Source organism: Ipomoea nil, unplaced genomic scaffold (genome assembly GCF_001879475.1).
Source record: "Ipomoea nil cultivar Tokyo-kokei standard unplaced genomic scaffold, Asagao_1.1 scaffold3150, whole genome shotgun sequence".
In the NCBI taxonomy this organism is placed as follows: Eukaryota; Viridiplantae; Streptophyta; class Magnoliopsida; order Solanales; family Convolvulaceae; genus Ipomoea; species Ipomoea nil.
In genome coordinates, this window is record NW_017619578.1 from 1165366 (window position 1) to 1181778 (window position 16413).

Below are 16413 nucleotides of genomic sequence, written 5' to 3' on the forward strand. Positions count from 1 at the left end.
CGATTGTTGATTGTCTATGAACATTGATTGTTGTGATTGATTGTCCATGATGAGTAAAGAGATGTGATTGGTGGAAAACAAAATGTTGGCGGTTGGCACGACGAGTGCCCGGTTATTGTACCGAAGGTACATACCATCCGGTTATTGTGCTTTAGGCACAGACCACCTTGGTTTTCTTGCTTTAGGCATGGATCAAGTTATAAGCGTCGCGGTGCCATGTCAGAGCTATATGCGCTGACCCCTTGGTAGTAGTGCTAGAGGCACGGATCATGTGTATGGTACTGCGGAGCAATCTAATTTGTTGGTGATATGTCGGTGGGGGCATGTCGTTACCCGGAGGGATAAGGGAGGCGATATAAGGGTGGCCTGGAGGTACAGGTTGGAACTGATATAAGGATGGAGAGGAATAAAGGTTGGAACTTGGTATAAGGTTGGAACATGGACAAGTTGTTGTTGTTGATGGTTGTGTTGATTCTATTATTGTAATTGCTTATTACTGTTGAGTCTAGCTATTGTCTCGTCTGGTGCTCTTAGGATGCATGATAGTCTTTATGTGGTTCTATAGTGTCAAGCCTGTTGTTGTGCCTTAAGTCTTGATCTTGGTTTAAAGCTAGTGTTGCTTAGGTTATATATGTATTCCGGTTTCAAAATGATTTTCTTATATCTACCTATATTGTACTTAACGCGTGGGAGTGGGTTACCAGCATTATTCACTAACGGTTGTTACACTGCATGTTTTTCAGGTGCTGATGAGTAGCTTCGGAACGCGCTAGTTGGGTCAATGGACTTAGTTTAGATGGATCTAGTTGTGATTAGATGGCCTGCGTGCCTTGAATTGCATTTGGATATTAATTGTGACTTATGCTTTGTTTAGTTACTTTAGCCTGTGCATTTAAGTTCTCTAGCTTAGAAGTGGCATAGCACCCGGACTATTATATTTAGTTTATGCTCTGTTTGGGAATTAATGCCAGAATTGCCTTTATTTCATAAGTATTAAAAGTTTTAAAAATTAGGGGTGTTACAGTTCGGGCCCAATTGACATTCATATGAAGTCTCGGAAGTGAGGGAGCAACCGTCGAGCAGAGGATGAGAGGAGTCAAGTGATTCAACTTTGGTTTAGGGCTATGAGCTAGAAATTGGATTTGCTAAATGCATTCCTATACTGTTAATATGTTGAGGTGTTTGGTTATTGGCTTATCAGCCAAAAAATGGTTGATTTGACAAAAAATAGTTGATTGACCAGTTAATAAGTCATTTTTGAGTGTTTGGGAAATGGCTGATTGGGCCAATCAACCAAAATACAAAACACTGGTGTTAGCAGCGTTTCTCATCAGCTTCTTGCAATTTATTTGTAAAATGACATTTCAATCCATGTAAATCATATCCCTAATATGACAAATCTCACCTCTCTCATTCGCATCTTTCTTCCCATCTCCCTCTTCTCATCTTGCAACTGTTTTTTTCATATTCAACCCAAAAAAAAAAAAAAAAAAAAAAAAAAAAGATACAAACAACAATGGAAACGACTAACTGAGTTATCTTCGTCTTCATTGCCATCTGATTCTCGCCATTTTTCTTGCCCACTATCTCTCGCCTCTTATTCTTGCCTCCTTCTCCATTGCTCCTCTTCGCGTATGATTTGGGGTAGAATAAATGGGTAGGGATTTGGTTTACAAATGGACTGTGGGTTTCTTGACTGATCTCCACTGCTCGTCTTCGCGTCTGATTTGGTATAGAAGAAATGGGTAGGGATTTGGTTCTCTTGGCGTCTTATTTGGTGTAGAAATGGGTAGAGTGTAACACCCGGTATTTTCCTAAAATAAATTATAGTCCCGATAATAAATATTTTTAATAAAAATATTTATATAGCTATCTATTTTAAAACGGGCTCGGGTCTACCTATTATGGTGAACCAATATTTTTGTACAAAATATGTCTAAACCCAAAATGATTTTAATCCCCAAAGCCTAGTAATGATCTTTGATCCAAAAGAGTTACCCAACACAAGTTTAACCAAGCCCATGAATATTGGTAAATATATAAATGTGATCATTTTTGTATGTCCAAGATATATGCATATATTATATATGATTCTTGACCCAAAATGCTTCCCTAACCCAACCAAGCTAAGCCCAACCTAGAAATGTACAGTCGTTATATTATAGACCGCGGTGCATGTGCACCGCGGTCAAAAACGACGCCGTTTCTTTAAGTAAAGAAACGGCCCGCCGTTAGAGTTAACGGAGTCCGTTTGTTTGGTGTATTAAAAATCAACTGACACTATAGTATATCCAAACCGACACTGCAGTTATATCAAAATGATACTGTAGTTATAGTGAAATGAAATTGCACTGTATATAAACTGAAACTGAATAATATTTCACATATTTGAGTGTATATTGTACAATGAAGCTGTAATTACATCAAAATGATCATGTAGTTGTGTTTTAATGAAACTATAGTGTATATAAAATAAAATTAAATAACATTTTCACATATTTGAGTCTATAAATATCGAATGAAACTATAGTTATATCGAAATGAAACTGTAGTTGTGTTCAACTGAAACTGCAGTGTATACAAAATGACACTGAATAACAGAGTTACTTTTTGCAAAAGGGTGCGAAACGGCGGAAATAAACACTGTTAATTTTCATTTTAAAAAAAAGACGCGCGGTGCATAATCGATTATGCACCGCGGTGCATAATATAATTTGCCAGAAATGTAACCCTACCATTCCTAGTGTGTTTGTATGCATGGTATCTTTGCCCTCCTTGCCTCCTTCGAACTTCAGCAGCCACAACACCATCATCTTCTCGGCATGAACCAGTAGCCAACGAAACCCCCTCCCTGTATCTCCTTTCCCCTCTCAGTTTTGTCTCTCCCTTAAGCTCAAAAGAAGGGCAGCATCATCGCCTCCTCTCTCTCGCTTCTAGTAGCCAGTGTAGACAAGAAGAGGTGCGACAGTTTCTCCGGCAAGGCAGAGTCGTCGAGCAACTCCAGCCACAACACCGACGGCCTCTTTTCTTCTCCGGCGCTGTAGTCGTTCTCCGGCGTCCTCCCTTTGTTTCTGGCGAAGCAAAACAGAGCAGACGGTGGGTGGAAGCTCGTGGCAGTGGCAGTTAGGCAAAAGCTCCAGCAAGTTGCAAGCTTTGGGCAGAAACGGCAACAACCAAGGCCTCCAACGTAGTTGAGCAGTCCGGCGTGGGTGGCAAGTGATCTTCTTCCTCCGGCGTGGCAGTCCGACGGCAGTAGGATGGTTAGCGGCATCTCCGGTGGTTTGTTGTTCGAGGAGTACCCCGCGGGCAGAAGTAGGGTGGTGGTAGCACCCGTGTTCCACCCGCGGCTTCATGAAGAAGATGAAGAAGACGAAGGAAGATGGTGAGCTGCTTTCTTCTCTGTTTTGTTGCTTAGTATAGTATTAGATTAATTTTGTTAGGAAAGGTTCTTAAGTGTAGCATTAGCTTAGTGGCTTAAGTGGTGGTTATGTTGGCGGGTTGCTTAGGTTTGAGTTTTGCTTAAGGCATTAGGCCTGTTTAAGTATATAATTTTATTTAGTAAGTTCTATCTATTAATCTTGGTTATTAGCTTGCCTATTAGTGTTTAATGTGGTAATTAAATTAACAATTGGATGCCTAGCCTAGATGGTTGAGCTTGTGAGTAATTTAGGGAGGAACTAGTGATTAATTCCCCTTATGAGCATAATTAGTTTTATTAGTGCTTGTGTTAATAGTCGAAGGATCGGTTTGATTCACAGGTTCCCGGTAGCTTGGTTTTGTGAGTTGAGCCAATGATTGGCGTTGGTTTTGGTTGGATAAGCGAATAAGGTAACCCATGCTTTACAAAACCTATTTTGCTTACCTATATGTGATTTCTTGGATTCTACTTGTGCTTTGCTATGAAATGTGAGGGTTTATGCATTTGTCTTGTGATATTGCATATCTAGAGCTTGTGTTTAGGGTTCTTGTGTTCCATTGCTTGGCATTTTCCATGGTTCAAGTCATTTTGTTGTATTGGGTGAGATTTGGCATGTTTTGGACTTGAATTTATGTTTGGAGAAGAAAATCCCCGAAGGGATTTGTTGTGGTACAAGTGTGTACCCGCGGGCGGGGCACCACCCACCGGCCTACCCGCGGGTACATGGCCTTGTGAGAAGGTGTTCCCGCGGGCGGGACCACGGGTCGGGCACTACCCATGGGTCCACCCGCGGGTACATGGTTGGTGTTGTGATGGGATTTGTTTCCCGTGATCCGTTTGACTCGGTATTTGGTCTTTTGACTTCCCGATGTTCTTTTGTGGAACTATTTGAGTGTCTTCTTGATGTTTCGTATGTCTAGAACTATATGGTAGGAATCCATGTAGGCTTTGGTGTCTTGTATCGTGCTAAGTGTTCAACATTGTGTTTCATTGAACCGTGGTTAGTCTTGTGTGTTCTTCGGAACTACGTTTGGTTTACCCGTTTGATAAGCATGCTAGTTTGTTGTTTAAATGCTAGCGTGTGTGTTGTTTGTACCTTCCGATTGGTGGATGATAACTTGTGTTATTCATCGTTGTTGTTGGGGTTGTTACCCATTCCTTGATTGAGTATGGTTTCATACCTTCGTTGTGATCCGTTGATTGATTCCTGTTGTGGTGTGATGTGTGTGTGGCTTTACCTGGATTGCACGATTGGTGGTATGGGACGCTAGTCACCAAGGTATTGCAGCGGTCCTCGTGGTGGCCGTGACGTGATTATGGAGTTGTGGCCTTTGTGTAAGGTTCACGTTTTATGGGGGATAACATGTGTGCCATGTGTGTACGGTACCTTGTGTACTATGAATTGGTGGTCTCGTTGGTGGTCGTTGGTGGGGGACGACGGTCCCGGGGGAATAAGGTTGGACTTGGTTGTACAGGGGTCCTGGAGGTAATGGTTAGAAGAAGATATAAGGTTGGGGGTAGCCATAAGGTTGGAATAGGGCATAAGGAAGGCATATCAACTCGTGATGGGTGATGTCACGAGGGCTTGTGTAGCCGTTGTTGTGAGTTCTCTTTCTTGTGACGTGTGTAGTCACAAGGGCATGTGTTGCCATCGGTCTTGTCTTTATCCTTTGTGTTGTAGTTATCCTTTGTGGTCTTGGGATGTGTTCCCGTGTTATCTTTGAGAGTGATGAGTCTTTAGTTGGTGTTTACGCTTGGTTTTACACTTATATATATGTATTCCGTTTCGAAAATGGTTTTACAATTTATACCTTACTTATGTATGTTATTTCACATGTATTGGTGGGTTACCAGCATTATTCGCTGACCGGGCGTCGTCCCATTTCTATTTGTTGCTTTACAGGTTGGGTAACCTTGGAGAGCGCGCTAGTGGCCTGTAGATAGTGTTATCTCTTCCTGTATTAGTTGTTGAGGCCTGTGAGCCTATGTGGTTGAGTTGTTAGATGTTGTAGTTGTAGTATCTGCCTGTGCACCTATGTTTGATATAGGTGTGGCATAGCATCTCCCGGATTTATGTAGTTCGCTTCCGCTTCTCTTATGTTGATGTTTAGACGGCTTATCCCTTTACATTAAGTTTTAAAAATTGTTGAAATTCGGGGGTGTTACATAGAGGGATTTGATTTACACATATGGAGTGTGGGTTTGGGTCAAATGGTTAACAACAACAACAACAACAACATACTAGGAATAATCCTAAGGGGTTCATACTTCTTTCAGCTAGGCTAACGGGATACCAATTCAACTAGCATGCGATATATATAAGACTCATTTGTCCTACGAATGGTACCCGAAACATCAAACTAGACTTAGGCACGATAAACGGAGTCCGTTGGGACACCACGAGGGTCGGGGAAACATCAAACGGGGAAACCGAAGACCCAAGTTGGGCAAATTCCAGCGGGGAGCCGGTGGGTGGAGGACCACCCGCCGGCGACAAGCCTCCGGGCAGCGGGTGCCCGGCGGGCAGTCGCCTGCCCGCCGGTGGCGTCCTTCTTGGGCAGCGGGTAGGTGGCGGGTCCCCCTACCCCCCACTGATTCTTTATCAAAATAAACGTCCCGGGATCCGTTGTGGAACCCGAAACCATGCTTAGACACTTTTAAACGCAATTGATGACACCATGTAGACAATTAACGGATCAAAAGCAAGAATCATATAGCACACATCCTATCATGATTTCTAAACATAATCAACACCCGAACATGCGAAATCCCCACCCAATTATATCAAGAATAACACAATACGAAATCCCCAATTTGACCTAGGGCTCTAATCATATTTAAATAATCAAAATCACAGTTCGTCTTTTAACATCAAGAAACGTCAAGATTCATCCAGAATATCACATAATCATCAAGAACCTCTTATCATCATCAATATCATCAAGGTCACACATAAAATCATCTCACAATCATCAAGAACGTATCATTAATATCATAAACGATTCATCAAGACACGAGTATAGAGAGGAGGCCAAAGAAGATAATTATAGCAAGGAAAATAGGTTTTGTTGAGACATGGGTTACCTCTTAGCCTTAATTAATCATCCCTTGGCTATTAAGGTTCTTCCCTAAGATTTCCATCCGTTTTGATCTCCCTAGGTTTGGTAGTGGGTAGTCCCTTGGAAATTCTTGTGTGGTGATATCTATTGTGGTGTGACTTCTAGGTGCCTCCTATGTCCTTACATATATATATATATATATATATATATATATATATATATATATATATATATATATATATATATATATATATATATTTAGGAGTCCTAATTAAGGTCTGAATGGTATGAGTTTACTAATTCTATTCCTTATAGGACTAAGGACTTGTTTTAGGGATAAGGGTCCATGGTTCATGGTGGACCATATTAATTAATTAAAGAGAATCCTAACCATAATCTGAATAGTAAAGGTATACTTTCTTTATTCCTAATAGATGTGTAGGCCTAGGATTCCTAATTAGGATCTGATTAGTAAAATGTTGACTTTCTTTATTTCTAATAGGCTTATGACTCTAGTTTAGGCAAAGGTCCACGATCCGTGGTGGACCACATTAATTAATTAAAGGGATTTCTAATCAAATTAAATCCTTTTTAATTATTATTAATGGAATTAATTAAATAATTAATTCGGGTTTAAAGGCCGTAATACGGGATGTTACAGGAAATGCCAAGTAGTTAGTAACAAATGTGAATTGAAAATGAGTGGTTTTCGGATAACTTTTGAAATTCAAACTATGAGTCTAAAGTCCTGAGTTTGATTGCAACTACTTTTTTTAGTTATCCTAAATTACTAGAAGAAGTGGGAACTCGTGACAGGATTCGTGTCTAGGCCCAAGTTGGGTGAGGGTGGATTGAAAGTTGGGTCAAGAGGTTGGGAGAATTAGGCAAGTTAAGAATTTTTTTTTTTTTTTTTTTTTATAGTTATTTGGAAACAATCATGTGGGCTGTATAACAAAAAATGGGGAAAAAATGAGTCAAAAAAGGTAAAATGGACTCATTTTGGGATTTTTGTTCAAGTTTTTTTCGACTCATGTAATAAAGAGAGGAAGGAAATAGAAGGGAAAAGAAAAAGAAAAAATAAACAAAAAAAAAAAAGTAAGTTAAGCGGTCACAACTAACGCACGCAACAAGCGCGTGCATCACACACTCATATTGGGCATTGATGGTGTGTGCCACATGACAACGCACACCAGCTTGCCTAATTCGTTTAAAAAAAAAATCAATAAGATTAAAAACACTTATTATTATTGTTTTTTAATTAAGTATTAAAACTTATGCAAGACCAATCTTATGCTCCTAAATTCCTACCCAAGAACCACAAGATGAGGTAAATAGCAAATTACCTTAATAGTCCCCAACTTTCCACCCTACATGTACACTCTGGCGTTTGGTTCAGGTTATATAACATAACCAAGGGAATGTGACATTCCAAAGCTCACATTCCGGTGTTTGGTTCATATTATCTTAGGGAATCTAACATTCCCAAGGAATGTCACATTCCCTCCACATAGGATTTTGAAGGGAATGTGATTCCCTTCAAAATCTTAGGTAATGTAAGATAACCTTGGTTATTTTAAAAATATTATAGTGTGTATAAAAGATAACCCTAAACCAAACATGATTATATTACATACCTCAATTTTAACCAAACACAGGAATCCAACATTCCCAGTAATCCAACATTCCCAGTAATCTAACATTACCTAAGGTAATCTGACATTCCGTGAACCAAACGACCCCTTAAGTCTTCATTTCCTCGATCAAGGTACAACATGCTCTCTCTCTCTTCTCTCTTCCCTCCCTCCACTCCACCTCATAAAAAACCCACAAAAAAATCTAAAAAAAAAAAAAACTAAGTAAATTAGGAGGGGTGGGGAAATAACATTTCTAAATTTCTAAAAAATAAATGGTTTAACATTACAGTGTCTTACGATACAAATTGAACACTAAACCACAAAATTCGTCATTCAAATTTACAAACTCTTTTTACGGCGGAATCCGGCTTTGACTGACCGGAATTTGGACGGGAAGGAGCGATTTGTTGGATCGTACCTGCACAATAAATGTATTACGAGACATTACCAGCAGCCGCGGCCAACATCCGGACATAAAGTTGTATCAAATTACAGTAATGGCATTACTTTCTTCATCAGTATAGCTTCTTACTTTGTCTTCTCTCTCACCTTCTGAAAAATACCTAATTTTGTTCTTGCTCTGCGCCGTCACCGTTTCTCTAATTTATCACTTCCTTTTTTTTGGTCAATTTTGTTGTTCCCAAGATTTTCTGTTTCTGGGCTTTGTTCGACTGGTTATCTGCTGCTTGAAGGTGAGATTTTGTGATTTTGCATTTCACTTTTGACCAGACAGTGATTTCTTGTTTTCTTGAATAATTTGTCTTGTTATGGGGAGATATACAGATTATGTATAGATTAAAATACTCTGAACAGAAGAGGAGAAGAAGAGTGGTTACTGATGGGGATGTTTTTCAGCTATAAACTAGAATTCGGGGGCAATGCAATCTCTTTTGAGGAATTGATAATTTATATAAGAGAAGGAAGCAATCTTTACAGAAATGTGAACTTATTCAAGTTGGAAAACAGTGTTTTTTCTTCAATTATGACTGGGGAATTCATAGATTATAACAATGTATCTGGTTATCCCCAAAACCCAGTATTCAATAGCTTATTTATACAGGAAGTGAAGTGATCATTTTTAAGTATCATGTATTTGACTGCCTAGTTAATCATGGTTACTTAATAGTATATCAATATTCAAGATGAGGCTGCTCTAATGTAGTCTGGAATCCAGTAAGTGTGCTAGTTTTGTAGCATTGTGGGGTTGGGACTTGTGTGCTATTTCTTGATTATGGACTGATCATTAATTCATGATCAGCACATTGTTATCTTTCTTCTCCAAAAATTTTACTGCTTGATGCAGTTGTGTTTGTTAAAGTTCAAAGCTATTCTTTACTAATTTTGCTTGATTGTGTAAATTAGATGCATTGCACTACAAGTAGCTTCTGTATAAATTATAGATTGACATTGAATTAACATATACATAAATATATTTTCTTGAACCAGTTTGTTGAATGGCTCCAAAGCTTGACATTGCTTGGGATCATGCCACACCAGTTGGTGGTAACCGAAAAGTTGCACAATGTAATTACTGTGGAAAGATTATACATGGTATTACAAGATTAAAACAACACATTGCCCATGTGCCAGGAAGGTCGGAAGCATGTCCAAATGCTCCAGAAATAGTTTCACAAATGCTGAAGAAACATCTTACTCGGGGTAGAAATGAGAGAGAAAGAACATGCAGTCAAGCAGAAACTCGTGATGATGCTTTTGAAATGGAATCATATAGTCATTTGGATGATTTCTTTAGTGAAGATGACAGTGATACTAATGTTGATTTTGCTGACTATGAGGGATTGTCGGAGTTGGAAAAGCTGCAACTTAAGCAAGCCATGGAAGAGAGCCGTCACACAGCTCGTAAGGAGGAAGAGGAACGTAAAAAATTTGCTTTGGCAGTTCATTCAATCAATAAACCCTCAACTGGTATTTATATTTCATTCAGGATTATAACTAGAAATAATATTTGACCTGATAAATTCATATTTACATCTTCCATCTTGATTTTTTCACTTTAGGTAATGATAGTGCTGGTACTTCAAGTAAATCAATTTCCGGAACAAAGCGTGCGCGTTCTTGCAGCAACAGTATGTTTAACATTCTAGTAAAGCTGATAAATTATATTATGTGTTATATAATATTCTCTTATAAGGATTATATCATCTGTTAAATGTTAAAGTATTAGTTTTATTGTCTTTATATGCTAGCCTTACTATTATAGTTATGTAGATCATTCTGAGTTTCTGACCACTGATGAGTTATTCAGCGTGACAAAATGTCCATATATTTGTCATTTTGATGGTACAACTGCATTTATCTTGCAAAAAAAAAAAAAAAAAGTCTGTCTTAACTATCTCATTTATTCAGGAATGGATAAGACACAAGTTGTTGAGCTGCAAATTGAAGAACTGAAAAAGGAATTAGATTTTCAAAAACAAAAGGTGAATGATGTTGAACAAGAAAATGAGAAGCTGAAGAAGGACTTGTTGCATATACAAGAAGAACTTGAGTGGCAGTCTAAAATGGCTGATGAAAAGAATCCAGATGTGCATGAACTCAAAGCATTACTGCTTCAGAAGGAAACGGTAAGCTAATCAATTGCTACTTGTGCTTGGTAGTTGCATTGAGAGAGCTAGTTTTAGTAGAACATTGTCCATCTTATCACTTATTCCTAATGTTAAATATAAGTTTATTGATATATACAGAATATTTATCTTTGCAAAGATCAGGGACTATTGTTTCCTCACCCTGTTTCAAGGGTCCTAGTAAAGGAAGTTATTTGGACTCGTTCCATTCCTGATACTAAAGATGTTTCTTAATGATTCCTTTAATATCAATAGAACTTGTATCCTCATCATTGCATCTTTGCATTTTATGTAGGATAGTATATCTTATAGTATTTTCAAGAAGCATGGAGGATATATTGATGTGGTCATAAGATTGGAGTTGTATTTTTCAGTTGATAATTGGACATTCATGCCTCTAGTCTATGATAATGAATATGATGCACTATGGAATTTGATAGGAACGTAATGTTTTAAAGTTGAAGTCTCATTTCTTTATCAGGAAGCTTCTTATCCTCTGTCGTTAAGATAAAATTTTTATCAAGATGGCATTTCCATTTCTTTTTATACCATTTTAAGTTCAGGAGATCAATGAATTGAAAAAAACACTAGCTGAGAAAGAAGATGATCTTCATGATGCGGAAGATCTAAACCAGACTCTTATACTGAAGGAGCATATGAGTAATACTGAACTGCAGGAAGCCCGCAAAGAATTGATCAGTGTAAGTCTTTCCATACACAATTTTATAGGCTGCATATGCATGAAGCATAGATATCAGCTATACCTTAGATAAGTATATTACCTGCTGTTCTCAAGCAGGTGTGGCCTAATCTTATGGGTAAAACTGAAGTTGGTGTAAGGAGGATGGGTGAAGTTGATCAGGAACCTTTTCAAACCGTCTGTTTACGTAGATTTGGTCGGCAAGATTGGGAGGTGAAAGCTACAGAATTGAACTCTCTGTGGCAGGAGAAGGTGAACAACCCCAGCTGGCACCCTTTCAAAAAAATTCACAAAGATGGAGAATGGCAGGTATGCTTCTTTTTGTCTTCTCAGAGTTACTTGACTCAATGGTTTAGCTGCATGTAGCAGATAGCACCGTATCAAGATAGATAGACTTCATAAAAACGTTATTCCGCTAACTTTTTTTTTTTTTTTTAAAAACAAATATATTTTACTGATGATGAGAATTTCTTAGAATACTAGTTTTTTACGCGCATTGCGCGATTGGGATAATGCCCAATGTTTTTTTTAATAAGTACTTTAAAGTATATCAAGGTAGGATTATATTAGAATTGTTCATGCATAAATAATTGAATGTTGAATTTGCGTATTTAAATAGGTAATTCTAAATTTACAAATGCAAGATAAGATAGTCAAGATTGATTATAATTGTCAATAAAATAATTGTATAGGTATGGTTGAAACCAAATATGGGACATAAGGGAGCTCAAATAAAAATTAGGGCATAAAATTTTAAATATATACTAATATTGAAAAGCTAATTATTGATTGTCAAACAAGGACATTGTGAGGTAGTTTTCCACTTCAATTTATTGTGTAATTTGAATACTTTTTTTGTAAATAAATCCCTCAAGTAGTTAATATGATTGGCTTAATTATATTTTTTTTTATATTTTTTTTATTTTTTAAAACAATTATTAATTATTATTATTATTATTATTATTATTATTATTATTATTATTATTATTATTATTATTATTATTATTATTATATGTATATGTATACCCTTAGGTCATTTTACATGTTAATCTAAAAAGCTAATTTTTTCAAATATCTTTTTACCAACCGTTGATATAATTCGTTGGTCAAATCAGCTAATATAATCTGCTAACGCTAACCGCTAACTACTGATTGTCAAACAAGGACATTACGAAATAGTTCTCACTTCAATTTGTTGTGTGATTTGAATACTCTCTTTGTCAACAAATTCCTCAAGTAGTTAATATGATTGGCTTTATTAATTATGTTTTTCTTAATTTTTTCATGATATTAATAAAATACTTGGTAAATAAATATATAACATTATTTTGTATTATAACTTTGATATTTAATTAAAAAAATAGTGCACAAAAAAGATAATAGACAATGTAGTGAATATAATCAATTGATAAATTTGAATGTAAAGAATTTTTACATTGGAGAAAATAAATACAATATAATATAATAAAATTATTTTTCTTAATTAATTTATTGATAATGAATATTTTTTTTTAATAAAGACATTGTAGGGACAATGTAGCGAATATAATCAATTGATGAATTTGAATGTAAAGAATTTTTATATTGGAGAAAAATAAAGACAATATAACTAATGAAATTATTTCTCTTATTTAATTTATTGATAATGAATAATTTTTTTGAATAAAAACATTGTAGATACATAATTCTATATTAAAGATCGAAATGCATATGTATTATTTTTTGTTGTAACTACTAAATTATTATTTAATTTAATAAAGTAAAATAGAGTACTAAATATGTCAACTTTGATTGGGATGGGGTTCAAACTTCGAACTTAAGACTTTTCTTATTGAAATCAATGAATAAGTTAACGGTGAACTAACAGAAATTAACGGAAAAGATAATATTTAACGGAAAAGTTAACGGATAATCATATTCATTAAGGATAAATTAGTAAATCTTAAGAAAAAATTAAAATCTGATCAATTTGAGCTATTCATTTGATTAAAAAACTTGGCCGCCATTTTTTCTACCCATTATAGGCCTAACTCTCTTGGGCTCTTATTATTATAGTAGATTTTCACGGTAAACATTTGGTAGCATCATATTATTGATCCCATTTCTTAATGGAGAAAACATAGATGGCGGGATGCCTGTGATAACCCCCTTTCAATCTCCAAATGCATATACATGTACAAAGGTCTTCTGCAATTCTCATCTTTGAAAACCATCCATTAGTCTGGGCTACTTTTACCTGTCCTGCTCTAACTAGAACTATCTCTTGTATCCCTATAAAATAAATACATCCTCCCTTCATGTACTTTGAAATACGATTGATCAATAATAAAATTCTCTATTTCAAGAACCTTGATGTTCTATTTACCCATACGTTTATATGCAGGAAATAATAGATGAAGACGACAAAACCCTGAGAGAACTGAAATATCAATGGGGCGAAGCGCCTTACAAAGCGGTCGTTGCTGCCCTGCTGGATTTGAACGAATACAATCCAAGCGGGCGATACGTAATTCAAGAACTATGGAACTTTCAGGCTAGAAAGAAGGCCACTTTACAAGAAGCAGTCCAATGCATGATTCAGCAGTTAGAGGCTCTTAAGTCTTCCAGACATGTACGTTGATCAATCCCAAACCAAAGTATTAGCTACATGTAAATATTAGCATGAGTTAGAGTTTCATGGGATATTAGGCTTTCAAAAAAAAAAAGGTTTTGTTGAGTTAAAAAACTTTGGGGTGGTAAATTGTCATTAAGTTTTGTGAACATTCTACTTATGGAGTAATGTATCATGGAGAGATTGATGTAGTTTAACTGAAAAAGAATACTTGTACTAAGTATCCCGACAAGTTTTACTTTATTTTCATACCCTTAATCGAAAATGATAAGTGTTCTGTCACATGTTTTCAATATTGTAAATTTCCTTGAATTATTTTAAATTTTATATTTCTTTATCCTTTTACTTATGAAAAATGCTTTAACTCTATTCAAAAAATAAAGAGTGATGCAACTTATGAAAAATTATTAATATACCTCGTTATTTTTTACTTATAAAAATATTCAAGTCAATCAATTAACCAATTTCATTGCTTTCTATGCAGTATGTAGTTACCAACAGAGCCCAACAATTTCTGGGTTTGAGTTTTAATGACGTTGTTGGACCATTTTTAGTGTCATGTCGTTTCTTAACTCTCCAGTGCTTCTTGCTCGTATATTGGTTGGAAAGTGTGGGACATTGTAATCGTGATTTGATTTCACAATAATAGTTTACTTTGATAGTTGTTTTCAAAAATATATATAATATAAAATTTAACATGAATTTTGGTCAATTAATTAGAGTCACGTATTGTACATTGATGAAACAATACACTTAATTAACAATATATATTCAACACAGATGAGAAACTACGCCTATTATCATTGTCTTTTTGAGAAATGAGGATTTGGTTATGTTTTTGAAGGTGCACTACGCCAATGTACTAAAATTGCAGCGAAACACACCAGGAGACTAATCAAATCAAGAATTCATTTCTAACGGAAGTAGCAACAAAAGGAAGTATGGATCATGCCAATTAATAGGGTTTTGTGTTGCAAAAACTATGCTTAGGATACTATCTGATGAGAGTGTTTCTCTCTAAAACAGTTATTGCCCCAGTTAATCCAACATTTATGCCACATGTCATAGTTATGCATTCTTTAAATGTTGGTGCAATTGTTTGTTGAAATAAATGGTTAATAGTATTTTGATTTTAGTTTTTTTTTATTATTATTATTTTTACTATTTTACCTTCTATTATATCATTTATTTTTTCTAAATACATATGTTTTCCGTCAATGTAAACTTTAGTAGCGGAATATTTCATTAACTATTTATTATTTTTAATTTACTCATTGATTTTCATAAGGAGGGTCTTAGGTTCGAACCTCATCCCAATCAAAATTGACATAATTGTTAAACATATATTATGATTATGTTAGAGTGTATTCAAAAAACTACAATATAACAGGCAATGTGATTGATCAATATCTGGCCAAGAGTTTCTTGCTCGTATACTAGTCAGGAGGTGTGGGACGCAGATACCCTCATTGTATTCGTGATTTGATTTCGTAATAATAGTTCACTTTGATGGTTGTGGCCAGAGTTTCGTGCTCGTATACTAGTCAGGATGTGTGGGACATAGATATCCCTCATTGTATTCGTGATTTGACTTCGCAATAATAGTTCGCTTTGATGGTTGTTTTAAAAAAAAAAAAAGTATAATATAAAATTTAACATGAACTTTGGTCAATTAAATAGAATCGCGCATTGGGCATTGATGAAACGGTACACCTAATTTACAATATATATTCAACACACATGAGAAACTATGCTTATTATCATTGTCTTTTTTGGGGAATGAGAATTTGGTTCAATTTTTGAAGGTGCATTGCGCCAACGCACTAAAATTGCAGTGAAGCACACAAGGAGACTAGATCAAATCAAGAATTCAACATTAGTTCGACATTGGAGTGAGGGTTTTGTGACTTTGTGTTGCAAAAACTATGTTTAGGGTAATATCCAGTGAATCCAACATTGGAGTGAGGGTTTTGTCTTTAAAACTGTTATTGTACCAGTTAATCCAACATTTCTACCACAAGTCATAGTTATGTATTTTTGAAATATTTATTTTTATGAAAAATTTGATAATCTTGCAATGATATACGTCAGAATACCGAATGATATTTTAATAAACTAGTAATTCACCCGCGCGATGCACGGGAAAAAAATTATGTTATTATAAATATAAATAAAAAATAGAAAAACTAAAATATTTTAAATTGTTTAATATAATAATATTTTTGAGCTTTCATTGGTCAAGTATTTATTATTTTTATAGAATACAAAATTACAATTAAAATTAAAATTAAAATTAAAATTAAAATTTTGTATGGTTAATATAATCCGTAATTATGTGCATATTCAAATAAATTTATAGAGAGAATTTACATAATTACATTGATTTATTCTTAATTGTATTTCATC

The 16413-nt window shown here is 35.5% G+C and overlaps 1 protein-coding gene across 5 annotated transcripts; it reads left to right on the forward strand.

Annotated features, from left to right (window-relative positions):
- Positions 1-8371: 8371 nt before the first annotated feature.
- LOC109167384 (protein INVOLVED IN DE NOVO 2-like) lies at positions 8372-14284 on the forward strand. Of its 5 annotated transcripts, none has more exons than XM_019316404.1 (8): positions 8372-8629; positions 8757-8803; positions 9558-10037; positions 10130-10198; positions 10479-10696; positions 11260-11397; positions 11493-11705; positions 13780-14284. In XM_019316404.1, exons 3-8 carry the CDS (start codon positions 9566-9568, stop codon positions 14014-14016), a joined length of 1347 nt encoding a protein of 448 aa, XP_019171949.1. In that variant the 5' UTR covers positions 8372-8629; positions 8757-8803; positions 9558-9565; the 3' UTR covers positions 14017-14284. The 5 variants fall into 5 exon arrangements, with proteins under 5 accessions (XP_019171949.1, XP_019171948.1, XP_019171952.1 ...); XM_019316403.1 differs by having other exon boundaries at positions 9565-10037; XM_019316407.1 differs by having other exon boundaries at positions 9565-10037; positions 11496-11705.
- Positions 14285-16413: the final 2129 nt, after the last annotated feature.